The sequence below is a fragment of the Pogonomyrmex barbatus genome, unplaced genomic scaffold (assembly GCF_055798465.1).
Source record: "Pogonomyrmex barbatus isolate J1 unplaced genomic scaffold, ASM5579846v1 scaffold16, whole genome shotgun sequence".
Taxonomy (NCBI): Eukaryota; Metazoa; Arthropoda; class Insecta; order Hymenoptera; family Formicidae; genus Pogonomyrmex; species Pogonomyrmex barbatus.
The window spans coordinates 556,560-582,297 of NW_028297112.1; the positions used below are offsets into that span (position 1 = coordinate 556,560).

At 27.6% G+C, this 25,738-nt stretch overlaps 3 protein-coding genes across 10 annotated transcripts in view; 2 read left to right on the forward strand and 1 right to left on the reverse strand.

The window, feature by feature from the left end:
• Naglu (N-acetyl-alpha-glucosaminidase) overlaps positions 1 to 4,408 on the reverse strand; it is a 9,216-nt gene extending 4,808 nt beyond the window's left edge. The window contains exons 1-7 of the mRNA XM_089073956.1: positions 4,251 to 4,408; positions 2,857 to 3,020; positions 2,568 to 2,746; positions 2,267 to 2,485; positions 1,030 to 1,257; positions 361 to 424; positions 140 to 286 (exon numbers count right to left, since the gene is read on the reverse strand). Of these exons, the coding sequence (XP_088930082.1) occupies positions 140 to 286; positions 361 to 424; positions 1,030 to 1,257; positions 2,267 to 2,485; positions 2,568 to 2,746; positions 2,857 to 3,020; positions 4,251 to 4,335 (1,086 nt within the window). The 5' untranslated portion in view covers positions 4,336 to 4,408. The remainder of the gene's footprint in view (positions 1 to 139; positions 287 to 360; positions 425 to 1,029; positions 1,258 to 2,266; positions 2,486 to 2,567; positions 2,747 to 2,856; positions 3,021 to 4,250) is intronic.
• LOC105431468 (cilia- and flagella-associated protein 58) overlaps positions 1 to 16,029 on the forward strand; it is a 21,622-nt gene extending 5,593 nt beyond the window's left edge. The window contains exons 1-13 of one of the 5 annotated variants that reach the window (XR_016138631.1): positions 4,529 to 4,931; positions 6,090 to 6,176; positions 7,239 to 7,367; positions 7,459 to 7,691; positions 7,983 to 8,259; positions 8,923 to 9,155; positions 9,733 to 10,144; positions 10,584 to 10,854; positions 11,131 to 11,390; positions 11,748 to 12,002; positions 12,657 to 12,878; positions 13,211 to 15,814; positions 15,875 to 16,029. Coding sequence is in view for 2 of the 5 variants with exons in the window: in XM_011645678.3 (XP_011643980.2) it covers positions 4,896 to 4,931; positions 6,090 to 6,176; positions 7,239 to 7,367; positions 7,459 to 7,691; positions 7,983 to 8,259; positions 8,923 to 9,155; positions 9,733 to 10,144; positions 10,584 to 10,854; positions 11,131 to 11,390; positions 11,748 to 12,002; positions 12,657 to 12,878; positions 13,211 to 13,462 (2,667 nt within the window). In the remaining 3 variants the exon portion in view is untranslated. Of the gene's footprint in view, positions 1 to 4,528; positions 4,932 to 6,089; positions 6,177 to 7,238; positions 7,368 to 7,458; positions 7,692 to 7,982; positions 8,260 to 8,922; positions 9,156 to 9,732; positions 10,145 to 10,583; positions 10,855 to 11,130; positions 11,391 to 11,747; positions 12,003 to 12,656; positions 12,879 to 13,210 lie in introns of those variants that run through there. The other 4 variants (XR_016138632.1, XR_016138633.1, XM_011645678.3 and 1 more) reach the window with 4 other exon arrangements.
• A 2,964-nt stretch (positions 16,030 to 18,993) lies between these two features.
• Positions 18,994 to 25,738, forward strand: part of 5-HT7 (5-hydroxytryptamine receptor 7) — a 45,679-nt gene continuing 38,934 nt past the window's right edge. For 3 of the 4 annotated variants that reach the window (XM_089073990.1, XM_089073992.1, XM_089073993.1), the window contains exon 1: positions 19,011 to 19,775. The gene's annotated coding sequence lies outside the window, so the exon portion shown is untranslated. Of the gene's footprint in view, positions 19,776 to 25,738 lie in introns of all 4 variants that reach the window. The other variant, XM_089073991.1, reaches the window with a different exon arrangement.

Below are 25,738 nucleotides of genomic sequence, written 5' to 3' on the forward strand. Positions count from 1 at the left end.
TGTCGATAATTATCAGAAAGACATCTTGTACATGCGTCCAGTTAATATTTTATTTGAATCTAAAAAATTAAATTGTTAAATGTATCGAATTGCTAAGTAAAATAAAAAATATATGTATGTTTTACAGTTTATTTATTTACCATATAGCTTTTGAATCAATCGCATTCATGGCCGAAAAAACTGAATGACCGACATTTCTCAAATAAGTGAGTTCACTGTTACTGGGTTCATTCTCATTAAAAGTGTCGCAATTATAAATATGATCCGTACCAAATTCGTTGATATACTGTAACAAATTGAAATATTTATATTTTTTATCTCAATTGTGTTTATTTAATGTTTTAAATTATCTTAACTTACCATTTGAAGGAATTTTTCCCCAACAATACGGAATAGCGGATCCGTCGGTTCCAGTAAATAAGGACTAAAAATAATTACATTTATATATTACATTATATTGTATCATATTATATTATATTATATTAATTTATTGTATTAAACAATTGAAAAATTTATTATATATGAAATATTTTTGTGACGGTCTGCATTAACAATCATCATGCAATCATTTTATCTAGTTCTAAGATTATATCTTCGAAACAGATGTTTCTAAGTGAAGTTCAACGAAAACATTTGCAAACTTAATCAATTCAGGAGTTCCACAAGGAAGTATACTTGGACCAAGTCTATATATATATATATATATACGTATTATATACTGTAGATCTATTTGTTAATAGGGAAACTATGATCGCTACTTTTGCAGACGACATGATACTCACAACACACAAAAATCCTGATTCTTTTTTCAAGAATCCTACAAAGAAGCTTAATAAAAATGGAAGAATGGTACAAAAAATAGCGAATGAAAGCTAACAAAACAAATTCTGTCGTATATAAAACTGTGTATTAATTTTTAACAGTTCTGTAATATACTTTATGTTATGAAAAATAATTTTAAACAAAATTACATAATACTCAAAAAAGAAGAAAAATGCGTGAAATGTTACTAGATTATTTTAATCTTACCAGCAATATTTGTCTTTAAATTTGTTCCAAGAATTGATTTTCGTCATATTAGCATTTGGAAAAAGTCTGGCGAAAGCTCGCGGTACATGACCCGCGAATGCTGGTAGTACTGGAGTGATTCCAAGATTTCTCATTCTTTGGAGAATTTGATGTTGTAGATATATAGTGCGATTATGCCAATTTGATGATAATGGTCCACCAAAGCCACGAATATTGCCCATTCTTGTCCTAAATTATCATAATAAATATATTTTCTTCTTTATATAAAGAATAATTCAAAGGAGCACATCAGGATGTATAAAAAAATCGATTTTTTTAAAACCTTACTTGAAAATTTGATTAATGAAGAATATATTTTTATAGTTTTATTTTAATTTAAGAGAAAGTAACGAAGTTACTGAATATTTTTGAAAATATATTTGAAAAATATATTCAATTGAGCGCATCGATATACAAAAGAAAGTACAAATTGAGATGACATTTCTTCGTCTGAACTGACTTATATGATTCTTTCTGATCCTAACGTTTTTTGTACATGTTTAAATTGCTTTTGGCAAACGTTTTCTAAACTGAATAATAAATAAACTGTTAAATTATTATTGTCTTGTTTTATATAAACGTAAAGATTCAGTTAAAAAAATATATAATACAGTTTAGCTCATTTTTCAACATAAGTAATTTACTGATAAAAATCCGCAACATTATTACTTTGACCGAAAGCCAAAGATAGTTTATAGCAAGTAGCAGTAGATAGAAGCAAAAGAAGTCATAAAATATTCTATAAGAATATCAGAACTAAACTAAGCAAAATTACTATCTAATACTATCCAAAATTCAAGAGATATTTAAGAGAAGTTAATAAAAGAATTGTTGAAAAGATGTGTCGACGATTTTAAAACTCTCATTTGCAAAATCGCTCTTTTTATGTCTTATCTTTTCTTGTAAGGCTCAAACATTAAAAATGACGTATATTCATGAATTCATGAATTTTTATTTCTTTAAAATACCTAGAAATCAAATCAATCGTGAAAAGAAATTTTTAAAATAAGTTTTTTTATAATCAAATATTATTATTACATAACTTTCTTTAAAATTTATCATTTAAAGTGAATATTTTTTTATTTCATACCGAACTGAATTGTCAAAATAATTCATTAATGAGATAATTACGTATTAAAGATAACAATTCATTACTCTTGTGTGTCCCCTTAAAAAACTAAAAATATAATTATCCAACCAGGGTAAAAAAGCAGGTCCACCAAATTGTTCATCGATTTCATTTTTTGTTAAATTTAATTCTTGATATAGTCTTTGCCAGATCGCTTCTTGTGCAGTAAAAGCGAGAGCAAGATTAATTCCATTAAGGGCCATCCAATCAATGTTTTTCTCCCAATGATCCCATTGCCACCAAACAGAACTATAACCTGCAGTGCACACATTTTGATAATATCTGAACCTAGAAAGTTACGGAATAATATAAATATACATTTGTATAAATAAATAGTTTAGATTATTATGGATGACATCGCGCGCTTTACCTGTCGTTCGATGTAATTTTAACTCGAACTTCTGGCAAAATTTTAGGCAATGAAATTTGCATACCGTCCCATGATATATGAACATTGCAATAATTTTTTAAATAGTAATGCAAACCCCATGTGATTGCCACCCCGGAAGTGCCACGAATTTCAATCTCGCCTAGATGATTCTTTGTTATCTGTCAAAAAGAAATCATTTAACAATATCGGATTACTTCCTCACGAATAAATATGCACAAATAAATATATAATCATTATGTTGTTGTATATTAAAAAATAAACATCACACCTCGAAAGTATCTTTACCAATGGGCCCTAAATTAGTATCTAACAACATTATAAACAATTGAGATATCTCCTTGCCTAACAATCTTTCTGCGACATCTTTAGCTGCTTTCGCCTGAATTTCTGGTGATGTATGCGGTTTTATATGACCCAAAGTATTCTGAAACACTATTCATTTACTTTTATATAAAATTTTAATTTTCCATCAGCAACTTGTAATCACATCTTTTATCGATAACTTGTAGTTTTCAAAATTATTGCAACTTTTTACAATCTTCTGGATTGTATAAAAATGTTAAAAGATTCTCATATATTTGTTAAATCTTTAACAAGCTTTTAATATCATAGAACTTTTTTTAGGGGATCAAAATCCGTTATCTATTCTAAAATGTATAATCAAAGAATTCTCTGTGCTTTAAAATCCTTAATTTACTATTGTATTGTTTACTTTTGTAAGATTAAGCTTTGATATACAAAAACTTGAATCACCTTAAGATTAATCTAGTCAATTATTAAACAATATAATAGAAGCATGTATTTAGATGATTATTAAACAATATAATAGAAGCATGTATTTAGATGATTTATTAAATAAAATAAAATAAAAATTATCTTTGCAAATTAATTTATTCCTACAAAAGAAGAAGTCTAAAAATAGCCAATTTTGATTATGATGAACAAACATCTTTAAGAAGAAAAACTCGTGTAATAAGTTAAAAAATCAACATCTTTTCATAATTTAATAGTTTAACATGTCAAGAATATGTTCCTGAAGTTTTATAATAAAAATTAACATAGCTACAGATGATTTTCTTACCATTGAGTAGTGAGTACCTTTCTTTTGGATTTAATAAGCTTCGTATAAGAACTAATCTAAAAGGTCACAGGGTGAGTAAAAAGTTCTGGACCAGTGAAATATCTTGAAAAGTAAGCATTTTCGAAAGAAATGTTATGTTCGAAAGAAATATAATGATATTATATTCAGCAGAATATATTTATTTTGCCATTTTATTGGAGGTTTTCTATGCCAAAATTTTAAAATTAGTTCCCTAAATCTAAAAATGTAATCCAATCTCAGAAAATTTCCAATAATTACAAATATTCTGCTGAATATTTGGCCCATTAATGTGACAGATTTACTAACCTTTAAGGTGCATCAATTTCAATTCTCAATAATTCTTTTTAAAGTAGCGTAAGATAATTTTTTTGAAATCTTCCTTTATTTTTAAGCAAAATAAAATTGAATAAGTATTATTATTAAGTTAAAATTAATATTAAATTTTTAAAAGTAGAATCCTTAAATATCTTTTTTATCAAAAGATTTATAATTATATATATTGTACTTGAAAGAAGAATAATGCATGGATATGGAAACAAAAACAATTTATGTTTACTTACTGTCTGATTTGCGACATTGACTACACGATGCCAGTAATCCAAATAAAATAATAAATAATCGCAACCACAATACTGAAGTACCCATGTTGACAAACTAGTAGTACGTCTCGTGATTGACACGTGTCGGAAGATGTTTGTACAGCGAATGTTTCGATGGGTCCTGCAGTAGCTCTGACTTATCAACTTAATTTACTCGCAGACGGTATGGACACAACTGTCCGTCTTTATCACTCTTGCGTCTAACACAGAAGAGAACCACTTATCGTGCGTATTACCTACGCGAATAAGGCTACATTTTACAAAGATATTATTCTATCGATATAAAGCCGCTTTGTTGTCATAGCGACTATTCAACAATCTGTAGGTCATATCCAAAGATGAAGAACATGCATTCGCAATAAATTGACACACAATTTCAATTGACAGTACATTCATATAAAGAACTATTTGTGATTGTGATCATTGGCTATTTGCAAAAAAATTTGCAAAATATTCATCATCTTTTAATTAAAAAGTAAAAATATAGGAATTATTAAATCAATAATTTGCGGAATTATTAAATCAATAATTCTTTGTTTGTTCGCATAAAAGATTGTAAAATTTATTTATTTATATACTTATAACGAAGTTTTAATCTTGTACATCATGATGGACATTGAGATGAATGCTGAATTGGAGGGGGTAAGTAAATATAAAATATATTTAATTATTAATTTACTATTCATTAATTATGAATTTTTTATACAACTATATGTTATTGAAGAATTTAAAATGATATATAAACTATTTTCAAAAGTATAAAAAAGCATCAAAGGCTTTATGTAAACTACAGCTTTATCAGAATGTTATTTATCACATCGTCAATGGTTTAAGGTTATAAATATATAATATATATAAATATATAATATATATAAATATATAATAAATAAAATATAGACAAAAGCGTATAAATATAAATTTCATCGACTTCTATTATTTCTTTTGAGTATTTGTATAAAAATTGAACACAATTTTCTGAACAATTTGGAAAGTATTTAATTTTTATATTTGTATAGATTTTCTTATAAAGAAAAACTGCATATTAAGAAACTAGTACAGAAATTAAATAACATATATAATGTATATTTTGTTTTAAAATTAATAATAATAAATAATTAATTTGATAAATATATATAATTGATAAATATATATAATATATAATTGATTATTTTTATATTTCATGTATATTTAATTTATTTGATATCTCCATAATAATTCCAAATTTTATTATAAATTATCAGTTATTTTGGCTGTATTTGCAGCAAAACAGTTGCATTGTTATAGTTTGCAACTATTATAAGATTCTTTAATATGATTGATTTATATATTTAAATGAGGAATTCCATGAGGAATTAAGAGCCAATATCCATTAAGAGCCATATCAATCATATAAAAGTTTTTACAACAGTTGCAAAACTACTTTTTCTTTTGAATGCAACTTTTGTTTCTCGATTGATTTTAGAGAACTTTCCTGATCAAAAATTTTTGTCATCTATTGGGAAAAATGTTACTATACTCTACAACTATAAGTCTTTCATGAACATGTTAAAAATTACATTTTCTTATTTATACTTTAATTATCTATACGTATTTACTTTACGTATTTTCTTTATCATCGTAATCAGTTTATTTGATATTCAAAACTATAAAATATAAGAAATATGTTTTTTTTCTTAAATTTTGATTATTTTTGCTACTGCTATATAATTGATATATCATTAAATAAGTAATAATCATTCATCATTAATCATCCATATCACTTTATTTTCTAGAATAGTAATAGAACATTATTATTTTCAGGATGATGAAAGTGAAAGTAGTCAACCATCCTCGGAGGGAAGCTCGGCGAGTAGCACTTTTTGTATTTTGGAGAAAGATTATGCCAGAGTAAGAACTTTTTTTGTGAAAAAAAATCGAAATATTTGAGCTATTTTTAGATATAAGCAGAAGAATAATTTTTGTAATATTTTTAACGAAAACTAATATATATATATATATATATATATATATATATATATATATATATACACATGTAAAAGTACAATTTGATACTCAAAACACTACCATATTTCCTGATATATTTCAAAAATATATTTTTAAACAGACTTTATAACGTATTATGAATTTATAAAAAATATTAAAATTATATTTATAATATAAATTTATTTTTATTATGATATAATAAATTATCATAATAAAATAATATTACAAATTAATAATATATATAAGATTGAGAATATTAGAATTAAAAATATATTTTCATCCCAAGAAATAATCATTATGATTATTCACTAGCATTTATTTCATTTTGTTAAATATAACTCATATATTGACAAATAAATTGAAATAAAATATATGAAGTAACAATAAAAGTAATTACTGAATTAATTATTAGTTATTACTAAGAATATAATTAAACTAAAAGAATATAATTAAATTAAGTGCAGTTATAAGTGGAAGGAAAGTTAAGTTATAATTATTGAAAAAGATGTCACTAACTGTAATTTCCTTACAAATAATATGTTATTTCACAATCCTAGTTATAATACAATAATAATATGTATGTATAATCCATTTTTTTAATATTATGTACAGTTATGTACGGTTTAATAATAGTCTAATAATAAAGTATATTTTAATGTTGTTACACATTTATTTTCTTTTTAAAGAGTTATGCAAAGTGCATTAAATCTTAAACAAATTTTAAAAGAATTATTACTAAAATAATGCTTGCTTCTCAATGATAAAGTACAAAATAATATTGTAAAATTTTAATTGTTTATTTTAAAAATCCTCACAATTTTTTCTACAATAATTTCACTTAGAATCTTTATTATTGCTTATTGTTAAAAATTTTATTTGAGTTCTTTGAATTCATTCAGTCTATTACTATTAATTACTATTTCAATTAGTATTTCAATTAAAAATGCATTTATTTTACTTATTTAGATAATAAACGAAATGAATGCCAATGAAACACTGGCTGCATTCAAGGCTGAATATACGAGACTTTATGAATCTCTTTATAAGGCACACAGAAATGAAAAAGAATTATCGGATCAATGTACTTTGCTCAAGGTAAAATTAAATTGCATTATACTGCACAAGAAAATAATTTTTCTTCCTGTTTATTTTTAAATTTTGTTTTATGATATATTGCCGTTTTTAGAATGAAATTATGGATAACACATATAAAATGTATGAGTTGAAAAAAACAATCGATGCCTATGAAGATGAGATAATTAACTTGAAAAAAGAAGTTACTAAAACAACGAAACTAGCAGATGCGATACATGCACGCGAACAGGATGCACAGGAGATGATTGAGAATTTGCGATTGAATGTTACGAAATTGGGTCTGGAGCTCGAACAAAAAAATAAACAACTAGCAATTGAGAAAGAGTGAATTTATGAAATTAATATCTATTTATATGAAAAATAATTAAAAAAACTTACAAGACAGAATTGAAATTAAATCGAAATTGATATAAATAATAATAGGACTTTAAAATTGATACAAATACTTCGGCAATACAACATATTCTTATTTTCTCTTTCTTTTCTTTTACTTTTTTATGTATTTTCTGTCAAGAATGATCTAAGTCGTACTTAGAATGAGAATATACATTTTCAAAACATTTTTTTAACATTTTGCTTGTTTTTATAGATTTATTAAAAATTTTAAAATTACAGTATAACCGTTAGTAAGCAAAAGGAAAATTTATTGAAAGAAAGAGAAAAACTCATTGGTGAGATAGAGACCATGCAACAACGTATAAAAAACATGTCTGCTTATATACAAGAACTTGAAAAAAAGAGTAGCGAAATTGATCAACAGATGATAGAAATGCAGGAAACTATTAGTATACAGTTAAACGAAATCTCACGAGAGAAAAGAGTCCGAGAAAGAGCAGAAACAGAGGTGCGACAGCTTCAGGAAGAGATCACTATAAAGAACAATGAACTCGAGGTAAAATGCTTGCAAATATTTATCATAATTACAATTTGAGAAAAAAGTTGGACAAAAATTCATCTCTATTTGTAAATAATTGTGTATACTATTGCATTATATATTTTAAATTAATAATTTTTAATTTTTTAAGTAATGATAATGATAATAAGTTACTATTCAGAAACTAATAACTAATAACGATAACTAGTTACTTTTAATTCGGTAATGAGTACCTTTTAGAAAGTAACTTTCCTAACCCTGAATAAAATATAAAATATCTCATAAACTCATATTCTAATATTTAGCTTGATATTTATATCTTAATATTTTTATACCCAGGATAATTAGAAGAATATTATGTAAATTATATTATGTAAAAATTATATAACTTTACTTAAAAATAATGTTCATAGAAAATATTGACAGTGGCATTATCTAATATATCAATATCATAATTATATAATTATATTAACTCCCTTGAAATCTTACTATATTTATTAGAAGTATTTTTTATGAAACTTATTACTTACAAGATATTCGAGAGTCAAAATTAAAATACATCCATATATAAGCTTAGATTAATATCCTTTAAATGTAGTGAAAATTATTTATGATTTAATTTATTCTATTGAATTTATGATCAACATTGAATAAAAATACTAAGAAATGAAATGAATGTAGATTTCAAAGACAGCTATTGAAATCAATGTAAATAATCTGACAAAACTGGAAGGTTTGATAAAGGATCAAAAACTAGCTAATGAAAAGATGCAAACGGAAATCAACAAGCTCATATTAAAAAAAAAGAATTTGCAAACAGATCTCAATAATACTATCGTTGAGACAGAGAAACTAGAAAAAGAGCTTTCTGATAAAGAAAAACAGATAAAGGACATCAAGCATGAGCTAAGCAGGTAATAAAAGAAACTCGCGCGCATATTATAAGAACATTAATAATAATTCAATTTCATGCATATAGGCCAAAAATACATTAAAATAACAGAAAGAAATATGGGCAAAACTCAATAAATAGGATCTTATGTAACTAATAATCATTTTTATTTTTTAAAATCGGGACCGGGACCAAGTGCCGAGTCAGTGACGAGTCGGCTTATATATCCGGCCGGTGACTCTTACCGGACCGGGTACCGGAGTGGAAAATTCCCCTGGTAGGCCTGGCGGAATCCGTCAAACGCGTTATCACGCATTTGTAGCGTGGCCTGTAATTTTTCCTATTCGAATGGTGATGCGGATGTGCCGGCCTCGTAGACGGGTGTTTAACCCGCGAGGCTCAGTAATGGCATGACCGTTACAACCTAATGAAATAATATATATATATATATATATATAAAATAAAAAAGAAATTATTAGATACTTAAGATCCTGTTTGTTGAAATTTATCCGTATTCTTTTCTGTTGTAGAAACATAATATGAAGTTTAAAAAAACAATGTCCTTTATGTGAGTTAAATATAAATGAAATATGTCTTAGAACAAGGGAGGATAGCGCAAAGTGTAAGCGTGAGAAGGATCTGACGGATAAGCGATTGTTGAAATGCGAATCCGAGCGAACTAGGCTAGAACAGGAATTAAAACAAAGTCTAATTAATGTGAAGAATGCGGAATACAAGGTTCAAATTTGTCATAAGGAAAAGCTTGAGAATAAGCAATGGATCGACATTTTATTGCGAGAGAAGAATGCTATTATCCGCAGCAAAGAAAACGCCTACGAGCGAATCAAACGACTGAATCACGAGCTTCTGTTGTGCGGACATAGCAAGAAGAAGATCAAAAGCGAACTAGATATACTAACAGAAATCATTGACAACACGAAGAAGCAAATGCAAGTTGTGGAAAAGGAAAGAGACAAATACAGCTCGGCAGTGCAAGGATTGGAGCAGCAGGTAAAGTATAAATTATCTACGAGACATTGGAAATATGTGAAAAAAAACTTTTGGGTATTGCTAGTTCTAGGGATCATATTAAAATGGGAGAAAATATAATAAACAGCTTATGTTGTGTCGCTACGGCCGCGAGAATCGAACATTCAACGAGAATATTTCGTTGTATAATTGAAAGATCGGTCGGACGATTGACTCGCGACTGCTGTTAGCGTGGTGGTTCGGAAGCGCGGGCGTACACACGTGTTCGCGTCACGAGCTGTCAAACAGCTTGTGGCATCCTAGTCTTCGTTTTTTGCTTTCGCGCCACTTTCTTCCGTCTCACAGCGCCAGCTTCAATGCTCCCCGCTTCTGTTTAGCCACCTTTATAATAATTAATTATCTTTGGAAAACAAAAGCATAAAGAAAAATTAAATTACAAAACTTATTTACGTGTTGACAGCTAGAAAGTTGTGTAAATGAAATCACACAAAAAAAGGTGGAGATATTCGATTATAAGAAACGTTTGGAAGATATTGAAACAAAGTACCGTCAGCATCAAAGCTTATTTGAGGCCATGCGTGCAGAACGAAATGTGTATAGCAGAAATCTAATTGAGGCGCAAGAGGAAATACGAAATTTAAAAAACAAACTGCAGATTACAAGTCAACAAATCGAGCAATTGAAAGAGGATATTGCGACGAAAGAAACCAATCTTATAAAGGAAGAATTCTGTAAGCCATTTCAATTTAATATTTTAGTCTAAAAGTGTTGCATGTTAATCGGCAGCGTGAATGTTTGACGCAAACGTCTGTTTCTTATTCGTCTTATTTATTTAAAAAAATGGGATGAAAATAGTTTTTCTCGTTCGACGGATAATCGGTCGAATAGTTGGAATAATATGTTTTCGGAGAACACTGCAATATAATTGATATAATTAATATAATCCACTAAAAAGAAAAAGAATAATCAGGATTTGTAATAAATATAAAAAATTATTTGTTTTTTAGTATTAGGGAGAGTTGAGAAAGAGAAAGAGGGACTTAAGATTGATCTACAAGCTTCTCATGTGGAGATATCCAATTTGCGCCAACAAATTCAGGAGGCAAATAAAAATGAAAAGGCTCTTAGATTTGCAATACGACAGGCTGATATAGACCTCGGACGTCGACGGAAAGACATTGATAATGTTATGAATGAACGTGACACACTTGGTACACAATTAGTCCGAAGAAATGATGAACTTGGTCTTCAATACAATAGGATAAAGGTTTAATTTTTACATATAGAAATTGTCATTATTATTAATTTTATGTATAATTTTTTATAATGCAACGCATTTCTGATTTGTATGTATTTATTTTGTAACATTGCACTTGTGTCCTAACTTTTCTATAAGCTCATTTTTTGATATCATCCTATTCTTCTAGCCTCTCTATAAGTTTATTCTCTCTTTTCACCTTTATGATCCTTTTCATCCAATTGATTTCCTTTCACTTTTCTTCTAACAACTGACTTTATTCTGTACTATTTCTTATCTCTACTAAACAATTTGATGTTAAGGAAGTCCTTATATATATTATTACTTATACTGAAACTTTTCGTTTTATATAAATATGTTTTGCAGGTTTTAAATAGAACATTACAACGTGGTGAACAGCAGTATAATCAAAAGTTGGAAGATATTCGATTGCTTAAATTCGAAGTAAAGAAGCTTAGAACTGAGAAAGCATTACTTACTAAAAGCATTTGTAATGTTAGCGATTTGCGTCAGGAAGTTTTCTATCTGAATCGTGACCTTGCAAAAGAAAGACTCAAAGTCACTGCACTTGAGGAAGAAATTCAAACTCCATTGAATATACATAGATGGCGAAAACTCGAAGTAAATTAATTTTTTAAAAATTAAAATTTTATTTTTTTGGAAATTGCATATATTAAAGGACCCAATTATTTTTAATAATTTTCTATATCTTTCTATATCTCTCTATATCTCTAATATTATATCTCAAAATTTTAAGATTTTCATACAAATATTTTTGATAAACAAACATATATAATTTAATTAAGATGTAATAATAAATAAAATAGGCAGAGTGGCTTGTAATTATGGTAATGGTAATTATGGTAATGGTACAATCAAAAAATGTGAAAAGTTTTATAACTTTAAATTTAAAACAAGTCAAAAGGAGCAACTTTTTTTAATAAAATTCTATTTTCGAATTGTATATATATATATATATATATGTGTGTATATATGTATATATAATAATTTATTTTTAATTGTTAAATCATTTTTCTTGAATATATACAAATTTTCGTTCATCTATGCATATAATCAGTAATTTTATATAAATCACATTTTTTATATAATAATAATTAAAGTTGATTTTACTTAAGTTTTCACTTAAGTGAATGATAAAAATTTTACGTAAAATTTTATCTAAATATACGTAATCATTTAAATTAATTATTTTAAAAAGCAATAAATTTATATAGCTTTGATTGTTTTACTACAATCTTTAATTTTCCTTTATAGGGAACAGATCCTACTACTTTTGAGCTTATTAAAAGAATACATATTCTGCAGAAGCGTATTATAAAAATTTCCAGTGATATGATCGATAAAGAAAGAAAATTAAAGAATACCGAGAAATTATATACGAATATTCGTAATATCTTATCAATACAACCAAATCAGCAAATGGCAAACTTCGATAAGATTCACAGTACCTTGCGTAAAAGAGGAAAGAAAATTAAAGTAAGAAATAAAATGTATAGTTTCAAAAGAGAAATTTTATATTTTCTTTCCAATTTTATTATTTTATTTATTATAATTGTGTAGCTTTATTTATTACTATTGTTACATTTATTATTTTTATTTACCATTTTTCTATTAAATTATTTTAAAAAATTGAAGTTTCGAATATATAATAACATATATTTATTAAATATATTAAATATATTAAATAATATATATTAAATATATGCATGCGTATAATAGGATTTTTTTCTGTTATATCTATGCAATTCTGTCGTACGATAAACATGTGATGATATTTTTATATTTTGTAAAATTTATTTTTCTCATAGTGTTTTATCGCGGAATTAAATATGTATGAAGCACATATAGAAGAGAACAAACAAGATATGACAAAAATGACCAATGAAATGTATCAGTTAAAAGAAAAGTACTATACACAAAAAAGAGAGCTTCAGAAAATGAACGATATGAGAATGAATCTAAAATCCACATATAAACCCATGTTTCCAAACATTTTGGTATCTAATGAAAAATTTTATGGAGGTGGCTTTAAAATAACAACATCTAGATCTAAAAATTAATTTACCACGAATTCTTGACCAAGCAGATAAGATTATATATAGAGCAAAGTAATTGCTCTATTAATTACAAAACTATTAAAAAAAAATTCTATTAATTACAAATATCTTTCAAATTTTGCAATTATATGCTTTTAAGTTATTCCATGTTTGCTCAATACATATATATTATAAAATATATAAAAAACAGTATTATGTGACGTGTACATGCACATATAAACATATATGTAATAAATTTTCAGATATTTAATAGCTGCAAATAACTGCAAAAATGTGAGATATTTCACATTTTTGTGTATTGTATATAAAGAATTATTATATTAATATATATCTTATATATATATATATATATATATATCTTTATTGTATATATGTTTTAATATATATATCTTATTTTTTTTCTTATTACAAACATACATTACAAACTACATTATATAAATGTGTGTGTGTGTGTGTGTGTGTGTGTGTGTGTGTGTGTGTGTGTGTGTGTGTGTGTGTGTGTGTGTGTGTGTCATGTATAAAATTCGGCACTCGAGTTGCCTTGAATCAACAGAGTATCTCATCGAAAAGAAGGACAGGAGATGTATCAATGTTTTCTTTTGCCGTCTGAAGACAGTCGAAGCACACGGACATGTCGCATTGCACATTTAATAAGTTAATAATAGTATAGGTTAATAATTGTATCTTAATATTGAGAAAGCTATTAATATAAAGAAGATAGATAGTTATTTTAAAAAAAAATATATGATTAAAAATGTGCAAGTAGATTTTTTTAAGACAGTTATATCCTTTCTTTACATCAATCGATTTGTTTCATTATTTTATACATAAAAGTATTAAGGTTTAATTACTAAAAAATTAATGGTTTATAAAATATTTTATATTATATATCAGAATATACCAGAATAAAGTATAAAATATCTTGTATACTATTGGACATTTGTATCTTAATACTTTTGTATTCAGAATAATCACTAGAAAAACCATATTGAATGATAAAAGAAGATATTTTTATTTACAAAAATGACAACCAAAAAAATCTCGATAGTGGCTTCATCTGCAAATAAATCAATATTCTATAGCCTCTTTGAAATTTTACAAACCTTTGTCTGAAATTTTTTTTCAAAATTGCATTGTTTATGAAATATTCAATTATATTTAGATTTTTGGCGCATCTTGTGCGTACATGTATGCGCGCGCGTATGTATGTATATGTGTGTGTGTGTGTGTGTGTGTGTATCTGTGTGTCTATAAAAAATGATAAATATTGATTAAATGGTGTGTACACGCCTGTTCTATTCTTTTTTTACATTTGAAGGTGGGCATGTGCATAGCGTGCATCGCGTACTCTGAAATTCACTCCTGAATGACCATGTTTTGTTAAATTAAATCAAATTCATTATCTTTTTTTCGTAATACCGATCGGTTAGCGTGATTTTCATGCGTGATTTCGTATCGCGAATGGATGTCATAGTATATTTTACAATTCAGTTTAATGTAGTTGGATTACTAAAGTTTAAGATAAATTAAATTTAATATTGCAGTTAAATTTGTAAATAAAAATTTACAGTGTTTGAAAATAAATAGCGCGTTTGAAGTGCTTTGATGATTCTTAATAAAAAATAAAATATATAAAAAAAATTACTTAAGTAATGCACATTTAGCAACTCTCCTCTAATACTCACCAAGCTAAATAAAAAGTATGTTAAGAAATGTATAAAGATATTTATGTAATAAAATATTTATATATTTATATTTATAACGCCAATGATTCTTATATCAATTTGTATTGATTATTTTCAACAAATTTTGGTTCTATCATCACATATTGAAATAGCAATATATTTTCTTTTGTGGCACCAGCAGTTTTGTTCATGAGAAACGTTTAGTCCGCGAAACGTTTCTCATCGCACCCGGTATTGTTCACACATTAATGGAGCTCGTTCGCCAATCGAAACTCTTGTGCACCGAGACAAGAGCCACTTCAACTACTGAACACGATATAGCATACAATACACAGCAGATCTCTGCTTCGCAATGATAACGAGAACGTGACACAATGAATGTTCAGAAGTGAGAGACTATGAATAACGCGGATAATTTGGTGTAGTTCGCGTTATACCACTCGATTCTTCCAACACTTGTTGCTACACATGTGAAGCATCGAATTAATATCAGCTAAGAAATCCTTGACAGATGTAACGTACACAAGTGAAGTGAAGTTGAGAATAGAATTTAAATAATTGATATAAACCAAAGTATTTCTATAACTTCTGTATAACTTCTTTACGCAAGGCTTCTACTTATATATTTTGTTATAATAATGCTTAATTTAATCTTAACATATATGAGACAGTATGTAACATATAATTATGAGATAGATCTAATATTAAGTTAACTCCCGCACATCTCCAGCCTTTATCAATGAATGATGGATGGCCTTTGGTAACCTAAACATTCCATCTCTGTCATATATATGAAGGATGATGTGGAAAGAAATCCGAAATTGTTTCGGATGATCTCAGAACAAGTACTCTTTAGTAAAAGTGAGAATTTTATGCAAAAAAAAATGCGTAAGAAACGTTTTTTTATTTAAAAAGTTAGTTAATAAATCATTCTTGGCACTTTATGAATTAGAAAAAAATGACTTTCTTCATTAAGCTGTCATGGGTCTAAAAAACGATTTAAAACTGATTTAATCAATCAGTATCTGTCGCTCGGATAATTGGAAATCTCCTGACAAAGTAATCCATCATAGTACACTAAATCAAGCATTTTTGCAAGGTATTATATCATATATTATCACGCTGTTGCGTTTCAGGAAAAAACAAATTGAAGATTGTGCAACATCTTAGAAAAATCGATTCGACTCGACAAGTCAACTTCTTTTCTCGATGTTTCTTCGTAATGCGAAATTATTAGCATCATTCAATCCCAGCAAATACAGATGTACAACAATAACGTATTATACAACAGTAGCGAGATGCTTGTGACTATCTTTACGCAAGACTTCGAGATGAATCTACAGTTTCACATTTCAGCAACGGCTGAATCGATTAAGTTATAACAGTAATGGAATTGTCATATAATTTTGATTAGTCGAGATCTGTTGAAAAGTTTAACATTATTTTTGATAGCGATAGTAAACATAAAACGTAAATGTATGTTAAAAAGATTTAATCTCTTATATCATTAGTTTTTTTAAATGCTTTACATTTGTAATCTAGTTTTTACAACTAAGGTTTAAATAACTTTTTTGGAGATAACTTTATGATAAATTATCAAAGATAACAAATATTGTACAACTTATATATAAAATATTTTTTTATCCCGTATAATATAGATCATTCCAGATAATATTGCAATATAGATTGTAATGCCGTATAGTATTATAGATATAATATTAGAGATAAAATTATAACAAGATATTAGTAAATATACAGCAATATTGCAATTGTTTGTCTTATTACTTTGTACATGAAAAGTTATAAGGTAAAAGTATTAAGATTATCAAAAAATAAATAATTTACGAGATATTTTATATTTTATTGTGGCATTTTGATATAAAATATAAAAATCTGATTCAAATCATTTAAAGCTTACGATAATATAATAAAAATTTACTGATCAAATCTGTCATATGTCTATATTAAATTTTTAAATGGACATATTTTGAAATATTTATTTGTGTTCGAATATTAAAGTTGAGCAATCAGACATGATTAATCTTTGGATGAATGAACACTTAATAATATCATAAAATACAGGTAAAGAAAATCTTCATGCGTTTTCATATAAAAAGTTTTTTATTTTTTTATCACATCCTATTTTCCATTTATGTAGACCAGCTAGCTTCACTTTATTTTCATAAGAGATTTCATATTACTTTGTAATATTATTATAACGTTTTATTACAAGTTTACAAAAAGCAGATATTTTAATGTTACCGCAATTTTATAGCAATGGTGTAACAATATTTTGCAATTAATTTGCAATATTGCAATCTTTCAATAAAATTATTCTGCATTATGTCTTCGACAGGATTACTTGATATAATGTTCAATACAATATTAATAAAAAAAAGATTATCTCTGATAACAATCATTTTACTAAAAGAGATTTGTCTATTGTAACCATTGGCACTTTGTCGCAAGAGGAAAAAAATCGGAAGAAGAGATCTAATCGACATGTCATATTACATAACACCAAAGTAGACAACTTAAGTATATATAATATTTATTATAGAACATGTTATGCCACAACTTTTATCTGAAACGCTTTTTCCTAAAATGCTTAGTTTTCAAAGTATCTCACCGTCCCGGTACTCTTTATACACTCTGTATATGATTGTTTATATCGGTAATTGCATCAGTCTATTCGAGGATGCTAAATTCGTCTATATTACCGACAGAAGATAGTACTTTACGTAAAAACTTTTTTTATGTATTGCTTTTAATTTGCATTAGTACATGGCATTTTTACTGCATGGACTTCATGTCAAGAACAAGAAAAGTTTTTTAATTTAAACCTTTTACATCATTCATTACTTAATAATTCTTCAGAATTATTAAGCATATATACTTGCATATATATTTGCTTATAAAAATGTATTTTGCAATGTATATCCACAAAACTGATATCACTAAACTAGTAGATAATATAATATGAAGAAATAACGTTTAGTTCTTTGAATTAAACTTAAATATCTAATAGATGTAAAAAGGTTTATACAAAAATTTGTACATGAGTAGATGTATATGTATAGACGAATATTTGTACGTATATATGCTTAATAATGCATATGTGAACGCTTTTCAGAGTTCGCTCATCTCTCCCAGCTCAGCATCCCCCAATCGGATGCGGCGGATATCTAGATTGATGTCAGAAGCGAGAAAACATGTGATGAAATTTCTTGCAAAGTACATTAAAATAGATGTAGAATTATAATTTAAGATGGCTGTATATGAATCAACAAGAATCTTAAAAAAAAAATTAATATTTTTAGCTATATGCCGAATATATTTATATCGTTTTTTTTTTATTTTCACATTCACATTTATATCATTTTCTTTATTATGAAGGAGAAAACGCACGCGCCTCGATGAAAGAAGTGCATTTTCATAGGTATTTTCATAGATATAAAAGACATTATAAATTTAGATGTTAAACATTTTATTTTTTTTTCAAATATCAAACATAGCTGTCGTTACGAAGAGAATATGTTATGTCTTCCTTGAATCGTGAATGTATTTCAAAAAGCTATTCTATGGGGGCGATGCTCCTTCTCTCTCCTCCATTCTTTTCATTTTCAAACAATATATATTCAGATTGATTTACTCTGATATTTGTACATTAAAACGACTTCTCTCACACACACACACACACACACACACACACACACACACATAATGTGTAAGCACGTAGAAAAGCGAAATTTCAACAAAGGGCGTTACCATCTGTCTGTCCTTTTCGGATAGGACAACGCAGTTTGATTGCGCTTGCGCCGCTTTAGGTGGATCCAGGTCGACGTAAAAGTTCCCCTCTCTATTTAGTCATACGGCGAACGTTCGGTTGACCTGATTGTGTTGCATCGTGTCGCATACTCAGTGTTGTGAATCGCGAGTGCTCGAGTGTTTATTTCTTTTTTCTCTTCTAAGCATCTTTTCTTACTCTCCACGTTTCCTAATATTATCTCTTTTCTTTCTGTCTTTCTCTCTCTCTCTCTCTCTCTCTCTCCTCTTTCTCTCTATCTTTTTCTCCCCCACTTCTCTCTTCTCTCTCTCTCTCTCTCTCTTTGCTTATCGCCATATCGCCCTTAATTATCCATCCTCTACCAATCATAGCAATTTGCTTTTTCATTTTTAATGCAAAATTCCATTACCCTGCCAGTATAATAAACGAAGCAACAGAATGCGACTGCATCAGACGAAAGATGGATCTCGTTGCGAAAGCTTCGTTGTACGAAGTAAAGTTGCAAGCCTTCAGGTGTCTGGAAAGAATCTGACTTTGATTATTCCGCACTCATCAAGGCCCTCTTCCAAAACGTCAAAGTTAATACAACCAGTTAGATAAAAGCGACGAGTAGCGGTTAACGAAATAGAAGGGTTAAATCGAGGAGCGTTGCTGCAAAACTGTCCAAAGCAATCAACTTCTTGAACGAGAGCTGTTTTATTCCTATTATTATTACGTGATACTACTTGTCGCAAATTCTGTGAGCACTTTGGTACGATCATCGATCGATTTCAACAGCGACAGGGTGACATCGCGAATTCTGGGTTCGAGTCCGTAAAGCGTCTACATACAACTGAGCCAACGGGTATGTGTACGATTTTTTTACTTTTATTTTAATTTTTAATTTTTTTTTTTTTTATGTTACCAGCATCTGATTTTATATGTGTAATTAATTTTTCCCTATGGAAGGAGAACGAAATCTCCAGGTTTAACGGTAAAAGAAAAATAAAATTGATGTTGCAGATACACGATGCTGTTTTACTGATTTTTCATAAAATTTATATTTATTGTAGATCCCTCTTGAAATCGCACAGTCAAGAGCATATGTTGATAAATGTTCTTGGTTATCCACTTGGTTGGTTAGCGCACTTGTTATTTTCTCAGTTAAATTTGTTATTCGTTCCAAGCTTATACAAATATAAATTCATTTGTTACGTGACGTATATGGATTTTGTACTTTTGAAATACATGCGCGCCTCATGGTAAACTCACATATAAATCATTCATACAAATTTTAACTAAAGTTACTTAGTCGAAAATGCATATAATCATATGATATTGTAATATTTATGTTTAAGCATATACGCATTAGTTTGGGTCGCTCGCTTGCGATGTTCATTGAAGAACGCAGAAATAATTGATTAATCCTTCTTAAGAGTTACTCCAATGTAAAACAAAGTCAATATGAAATGATAATACCGCGTCGTGTATACGAAGAATATCAATTTTATTAGAGCCATGCATTTGTCATAAGTGTTTTGCACAATGACAATAACAATTTTTTTTATTTTAATATACTCTAGAATGGCACGTTTAATGAGCAACTAATTCATCTTTTAAATAAAAGTAAAGGCAGTGAAGCAATAAAGCACAAACACCAAAGTTTAATTCACGCTAATTATGAAAAAATTTATATTAATTTATAGATAAGAGTATAAAATACAAATTTTTATAATTATTCAGTATAAAGTATTAATTATTTGATATGAAATTAATAACTTTAATTTTAATATATGTCGTCAGAGTTATGATCACTGAATCAAAACATTTTTATTTGTCGTTTATTGTTAAAAAGTTAAATAAAGCAAATTATATAGACGTTTAATTACGTAAATAATATAAATATAATAAAAAATTACTATAAAGATATGCTACAAAATTTGGAATTCACAGTTTTATTAAGATCATAATGTTCCATATTTTATAAATATAATATAGAGTTATACTAGTCGATGAATAAATATCGGAATATACTTCGGAAATTCATGATATATATAAAAAGAAAAAGAAAAAAAAAAGAAAAAGCTCAACAACAAACCACTTAATAATTGTTTATTTGTTCTTTAAAAATGCCATGTGTTATCTTTAAAAAAAGAGAATAATAAACTTTTATTAAAACAAATGAAAAAACGCAAAAAGCATTAGTATATGACCAATACTTCAATTAATTTAATGATTGATACTCACTAGTAAATAATCAATATACAGGTTTTCCTTTAAAAAAGAAAAGAATACATATTTTTAATAAATATTATATAAATAATTTAAATATATATATTTAATAAGTTATTAGTATTTATCTAAGAACCTAAATATCAAAATATAATCTCTGATCTGTTGCTTTTCAATAAAATATATACATATTTTTCTTTTTTACTTAATATAATTTTTATACATTTTTAAGTAAAACACATTTTAAATCTGTATAAAAATTAGATATGGAAAATACCAATTATTTAATATTTGCAATTTATTATTTTGAAGTCACATTATTTTAATACTTTTAATAATTTCTAAATAATCATTTAGTATTCTATGACCGGCAGTTATTTTATCTTACTTATGATTATATATGACATAACTTGGATATGTAAATAATATAGAAATTGCAGTCGCATGTGAATTATAAAAAACGAGTGAATTATCATTTCTGCAATCTCTTTTTATCTATTTTATTAGAAAATATAGCAATCTTTTGCAATAAGCTCCTTGATTGCATACATATACGTTACGTATATAACCGTACTTTGAAAGAATGCATTTTTTTTTATTTATTAAGTCGTTAAATTAATTGTTTAAGATGTCTGTGAAACGTGAAAAGCAGAAGTAACAGAATAGTACATGACATAAAAGCAAAAATTTTTCAAGATATATTTCAAGAACAGCATTACATTTATGAAATGTTACATATATTCATGAAAGTGATTTATTTTAAGAGAGGATAACTATAGTTAATCGTTTTTCCGTGCCTAATGATAATGATTTCGTTGCATGAAAGTTTTAAAACAAAATGGAAATATCATGATAAAATATCATAGCGCTACAGTGTATAACATATTAATTATCGTAATGTTGGGTAGTATATTTACAAGGTGCATGCTCCATGTCGCTCATTCATATTATCGCTCTACCGACTCATTATCGTGATATTAACGCGATCTTTTTCTAGTGTACAACTTTTCATACAATTTTATTAATAATTTATATATAGCAGTTATTTCAATGCAGAATACTTCCATAATTACAAAAATGAGATTATTCGAGAATTTTATTATATCTTCTCAAGGGAGTAATTTTTCTGTAAGAATATAATTTTTAGGATATTTATAAAAATCATAGGATAACCAATAATAAGTAATATATTTTAGCGTTTTTTAAATAGACGTAACAATTAAATTTCAACTTCGATAAAAATTGTGCTTGCACGCATAAATCGGATAAGCAATTCTGGATGCTCTGCTAAAATTGCTGGTTAAATTATTTAGTTGCATCAGAGGATGGAGCACAGCAGCTTAAATAGCGATTATGAGGGAGGAAGGGGGGGAGAGAGAGAGAGAGAGAGAGAGAGAAAGTAGGAGTAGATTTAAAATTGAGGAAAAATCAGGAAAAACAATTCGGGATGAAAACAATTGAGAAAAGTTTTATTCGGTGATATATGCATAGTAAAATTTCTGTTGTTTTTAAAAGTTGCATTCAAGTTTTCTCATGTTGCGTTAAGTTTTTCTCAAATTTTGTAATAAATCAAAGAGACATAAATAATTTACCATAAATTCATGTAACTTTCCATAGCATAAAATATCAACGGATTCTATCGTCGCATGTGAACAATAGAAAGCTAAAAAATATTAAAAAAGAAAAATTTTCTGAGGAGCAAAGCTTTCTAGCTATCGGTGTTGGAAAATTCGTTTTTAATGGAAAATTCATACTTTAATGGAAAATCGTGCTTAATCATTTAATGGAACATTTAATGGAAATTCGTTACTTAATATAATTGGTTCAATATTAATATTTTTTTTTTTTAATAAATTATACATTTTTACTAGTTTTATCGATATTTTACATAAAGACGTGATTTATTTGAAGAACAGCCGTAATATATTGATTAAATATACTAGCATTTCTAATATATAAAAATGCTTACTTAAATAATAAAGTTTTTCAATCAAAAATAAATTTATACGTACAATTATAAATAGAAAGTGCTTAAAATTAGCTAATAGTTAGCATGTTCAAATATAGTATATCTCATCTTTATTAGCAGATGGATGAAATGAGGAGCGTAGTAGGATATAGTGTAGTGTGTACATTGTACATAGAGATAACAGAAAATGTAACGTCCTGAAGAACGGAGCTTTGGTCTTGCGAAATTATACGATATACATTGTGCATTATGAACGAATAGCACAAGCTACGAAGTTTTATGAACGAATGTCTTGTAATAACTCAAACAGCGGATTTACACGGTATTATAGAAAGACGCGTAGCAACATCTCGAAGAATACGTTTGTGAAACAAATGGGAAATATTTTCTTGCGAATAATTTATTTCGTATAAATCTGATATGATGAACTTAATTTTACGTCACTTGATTGGGACAATTTTGTACACGCCTTTCTGATGAAATTGCGTCAAGCATACATTTAAATAGCTTAGGTCTTCATATCGATAGACGTGTTATTGACAACAATAACAGGCACGTCGAATCATCCTTGCAACTGACAACTTTTTTATAAAAGCATAAATTGCATTTAGCACAAAAATTAATAAATCGATAAAGGAATGTATATGAAAATGGCAAAATTTGCTCTGAAGTTGAAATAAAAAAAACTGATTCCACACAGTGTTTCTTGGTGTATATGAAAGAAAAAAAATATTTATAATGCTGGAGAATGCTGAGAAAATTACTGATAAAATACCTTATAAAACGTATGTATATAACTGGAACATAACGTCACGTACTGCATACATAACATTATGTTTCAGTTTATTTGATTTCTATTTTTACTCGTGTATATGTATGATATGTGTGTACACACACACACACACACACACACACACACACACACACACACACACACACACACACACACACACACACACACACACACACTTCTTTTTTAATGCAAAAGTGAATTGAAAAAATGTTGATTGAATGTTGTACATAGTACAAGAGTTATCTTTGTTTTTAATTAATCTTGGCTATTGTAATTGCGTGTTTCGATTGCTCTTAGAACGAATTGAAACCTAATTAAATTAGAACGGTTGTCGTTGCCATTACTCTTTACTATGATTGCAACATCCGGCGAGAACCGGAAAAAAATATGCGTTCTATTTGGAATGATTAAAGTGAGTTCATATTCGCGAGTAAGAAAAGAAATATAGTTCCAGACGTATGGACCGAATAGCGAATATATTAAAATAAGTATCGACATATTAATTTGAAAGCTACATCAATAAAATATGATATGATAATATTTTATATAACGCTACTAACGCACTAAATTAAAATGTGTAAAATAATAATTACGTGTAAAATACTAATTTTATACATAATATATCATCTCGATCTGTAGATCTTAAGTTAAATATTAATATGTCAAACTTTACATAAACTTCCGCCTGACGTTGTTGCTGCTTTGCGTGTTCTTCTCGCAGAAAATGGAGTTCTTCTAAAATTCAGCGGTGTACCGTCCTCTAAATAACTTGATATTTCCATATATGCTCCGCTGTGCGTGTGCAAGCCTTCTTTCATACAATGGTTACACGTCACCTCTCATTCTTCGTCAGCACCGCCCGTCATTCGGACATGTCGTTCATTTCGAGCTCGATGATAATGGGAGATTAGGGAAACGTCCCACGTCTCTTTATTTAAGATACCCTTACTTTCTATAAATCTTCAATTCGTTATATTTGTTGTTATATAACATTAATATATTATTATGCTCGCGGCGGTCCTCCGCCCAAAACACTCATACTCACTCACTCGCGGAAAGAGCAAGAAGTTTTTTCGTTTCAGATAATAAGAGAACTTTATTAATAAAGCAAGAACAAGAAGATGGTAAAGATATTGGTATCGATCATGGTTACGCCGCAGTTTTTTCACTCGAACTTTGCCAACAACGGCGCATGGCAGAGAGCGATCCTTTCTTCTCAATATATGGGGGATGACAATGATAAGTGGAGCTCGTAACAATATGGTGATTACAAAATTACAAATATCTTATTGATAAAAGTGATATCGATTTCACATTATTAGCAAAGTGAGTTTTATTTAATATTTGCAATGCTCATTAGAGCATTATTTGTTCTTATTTAAAATTCAATAAATAATGAAGGTAAAATAATTCTAAGAGCACCCAATAGAAGGTACTCCAAAAAGATCAAATTTTACGATCCGTAACATACTTTCCATGTTACGGATATGCATGTTTAGTTTGCGTATATTTTTTGCGAAATGCATTAATCAAATTTCTTTGGCGTGCATTGATCGAGTTAAATATATAGTCACTCGTAGTAAAAACGTAATGACTGTTTTATTTATATGACTATTTTACACATATATTTGCAGATTTGATGTATCGATAGTAGTCATAACATTTTATAAAAATTCCTGTACGTTTTTATAGATTATTCAGATTAATTTATGTACTTGTAAATTATATGTCTATTTGATATTTGTTTGAGAGAGAGAGAGAGAGAGAGATTTCCAAATGTTTACACTAAATAAATTAAATAAAGTAATTTTCATTTATCTTTGAATAGATCTGT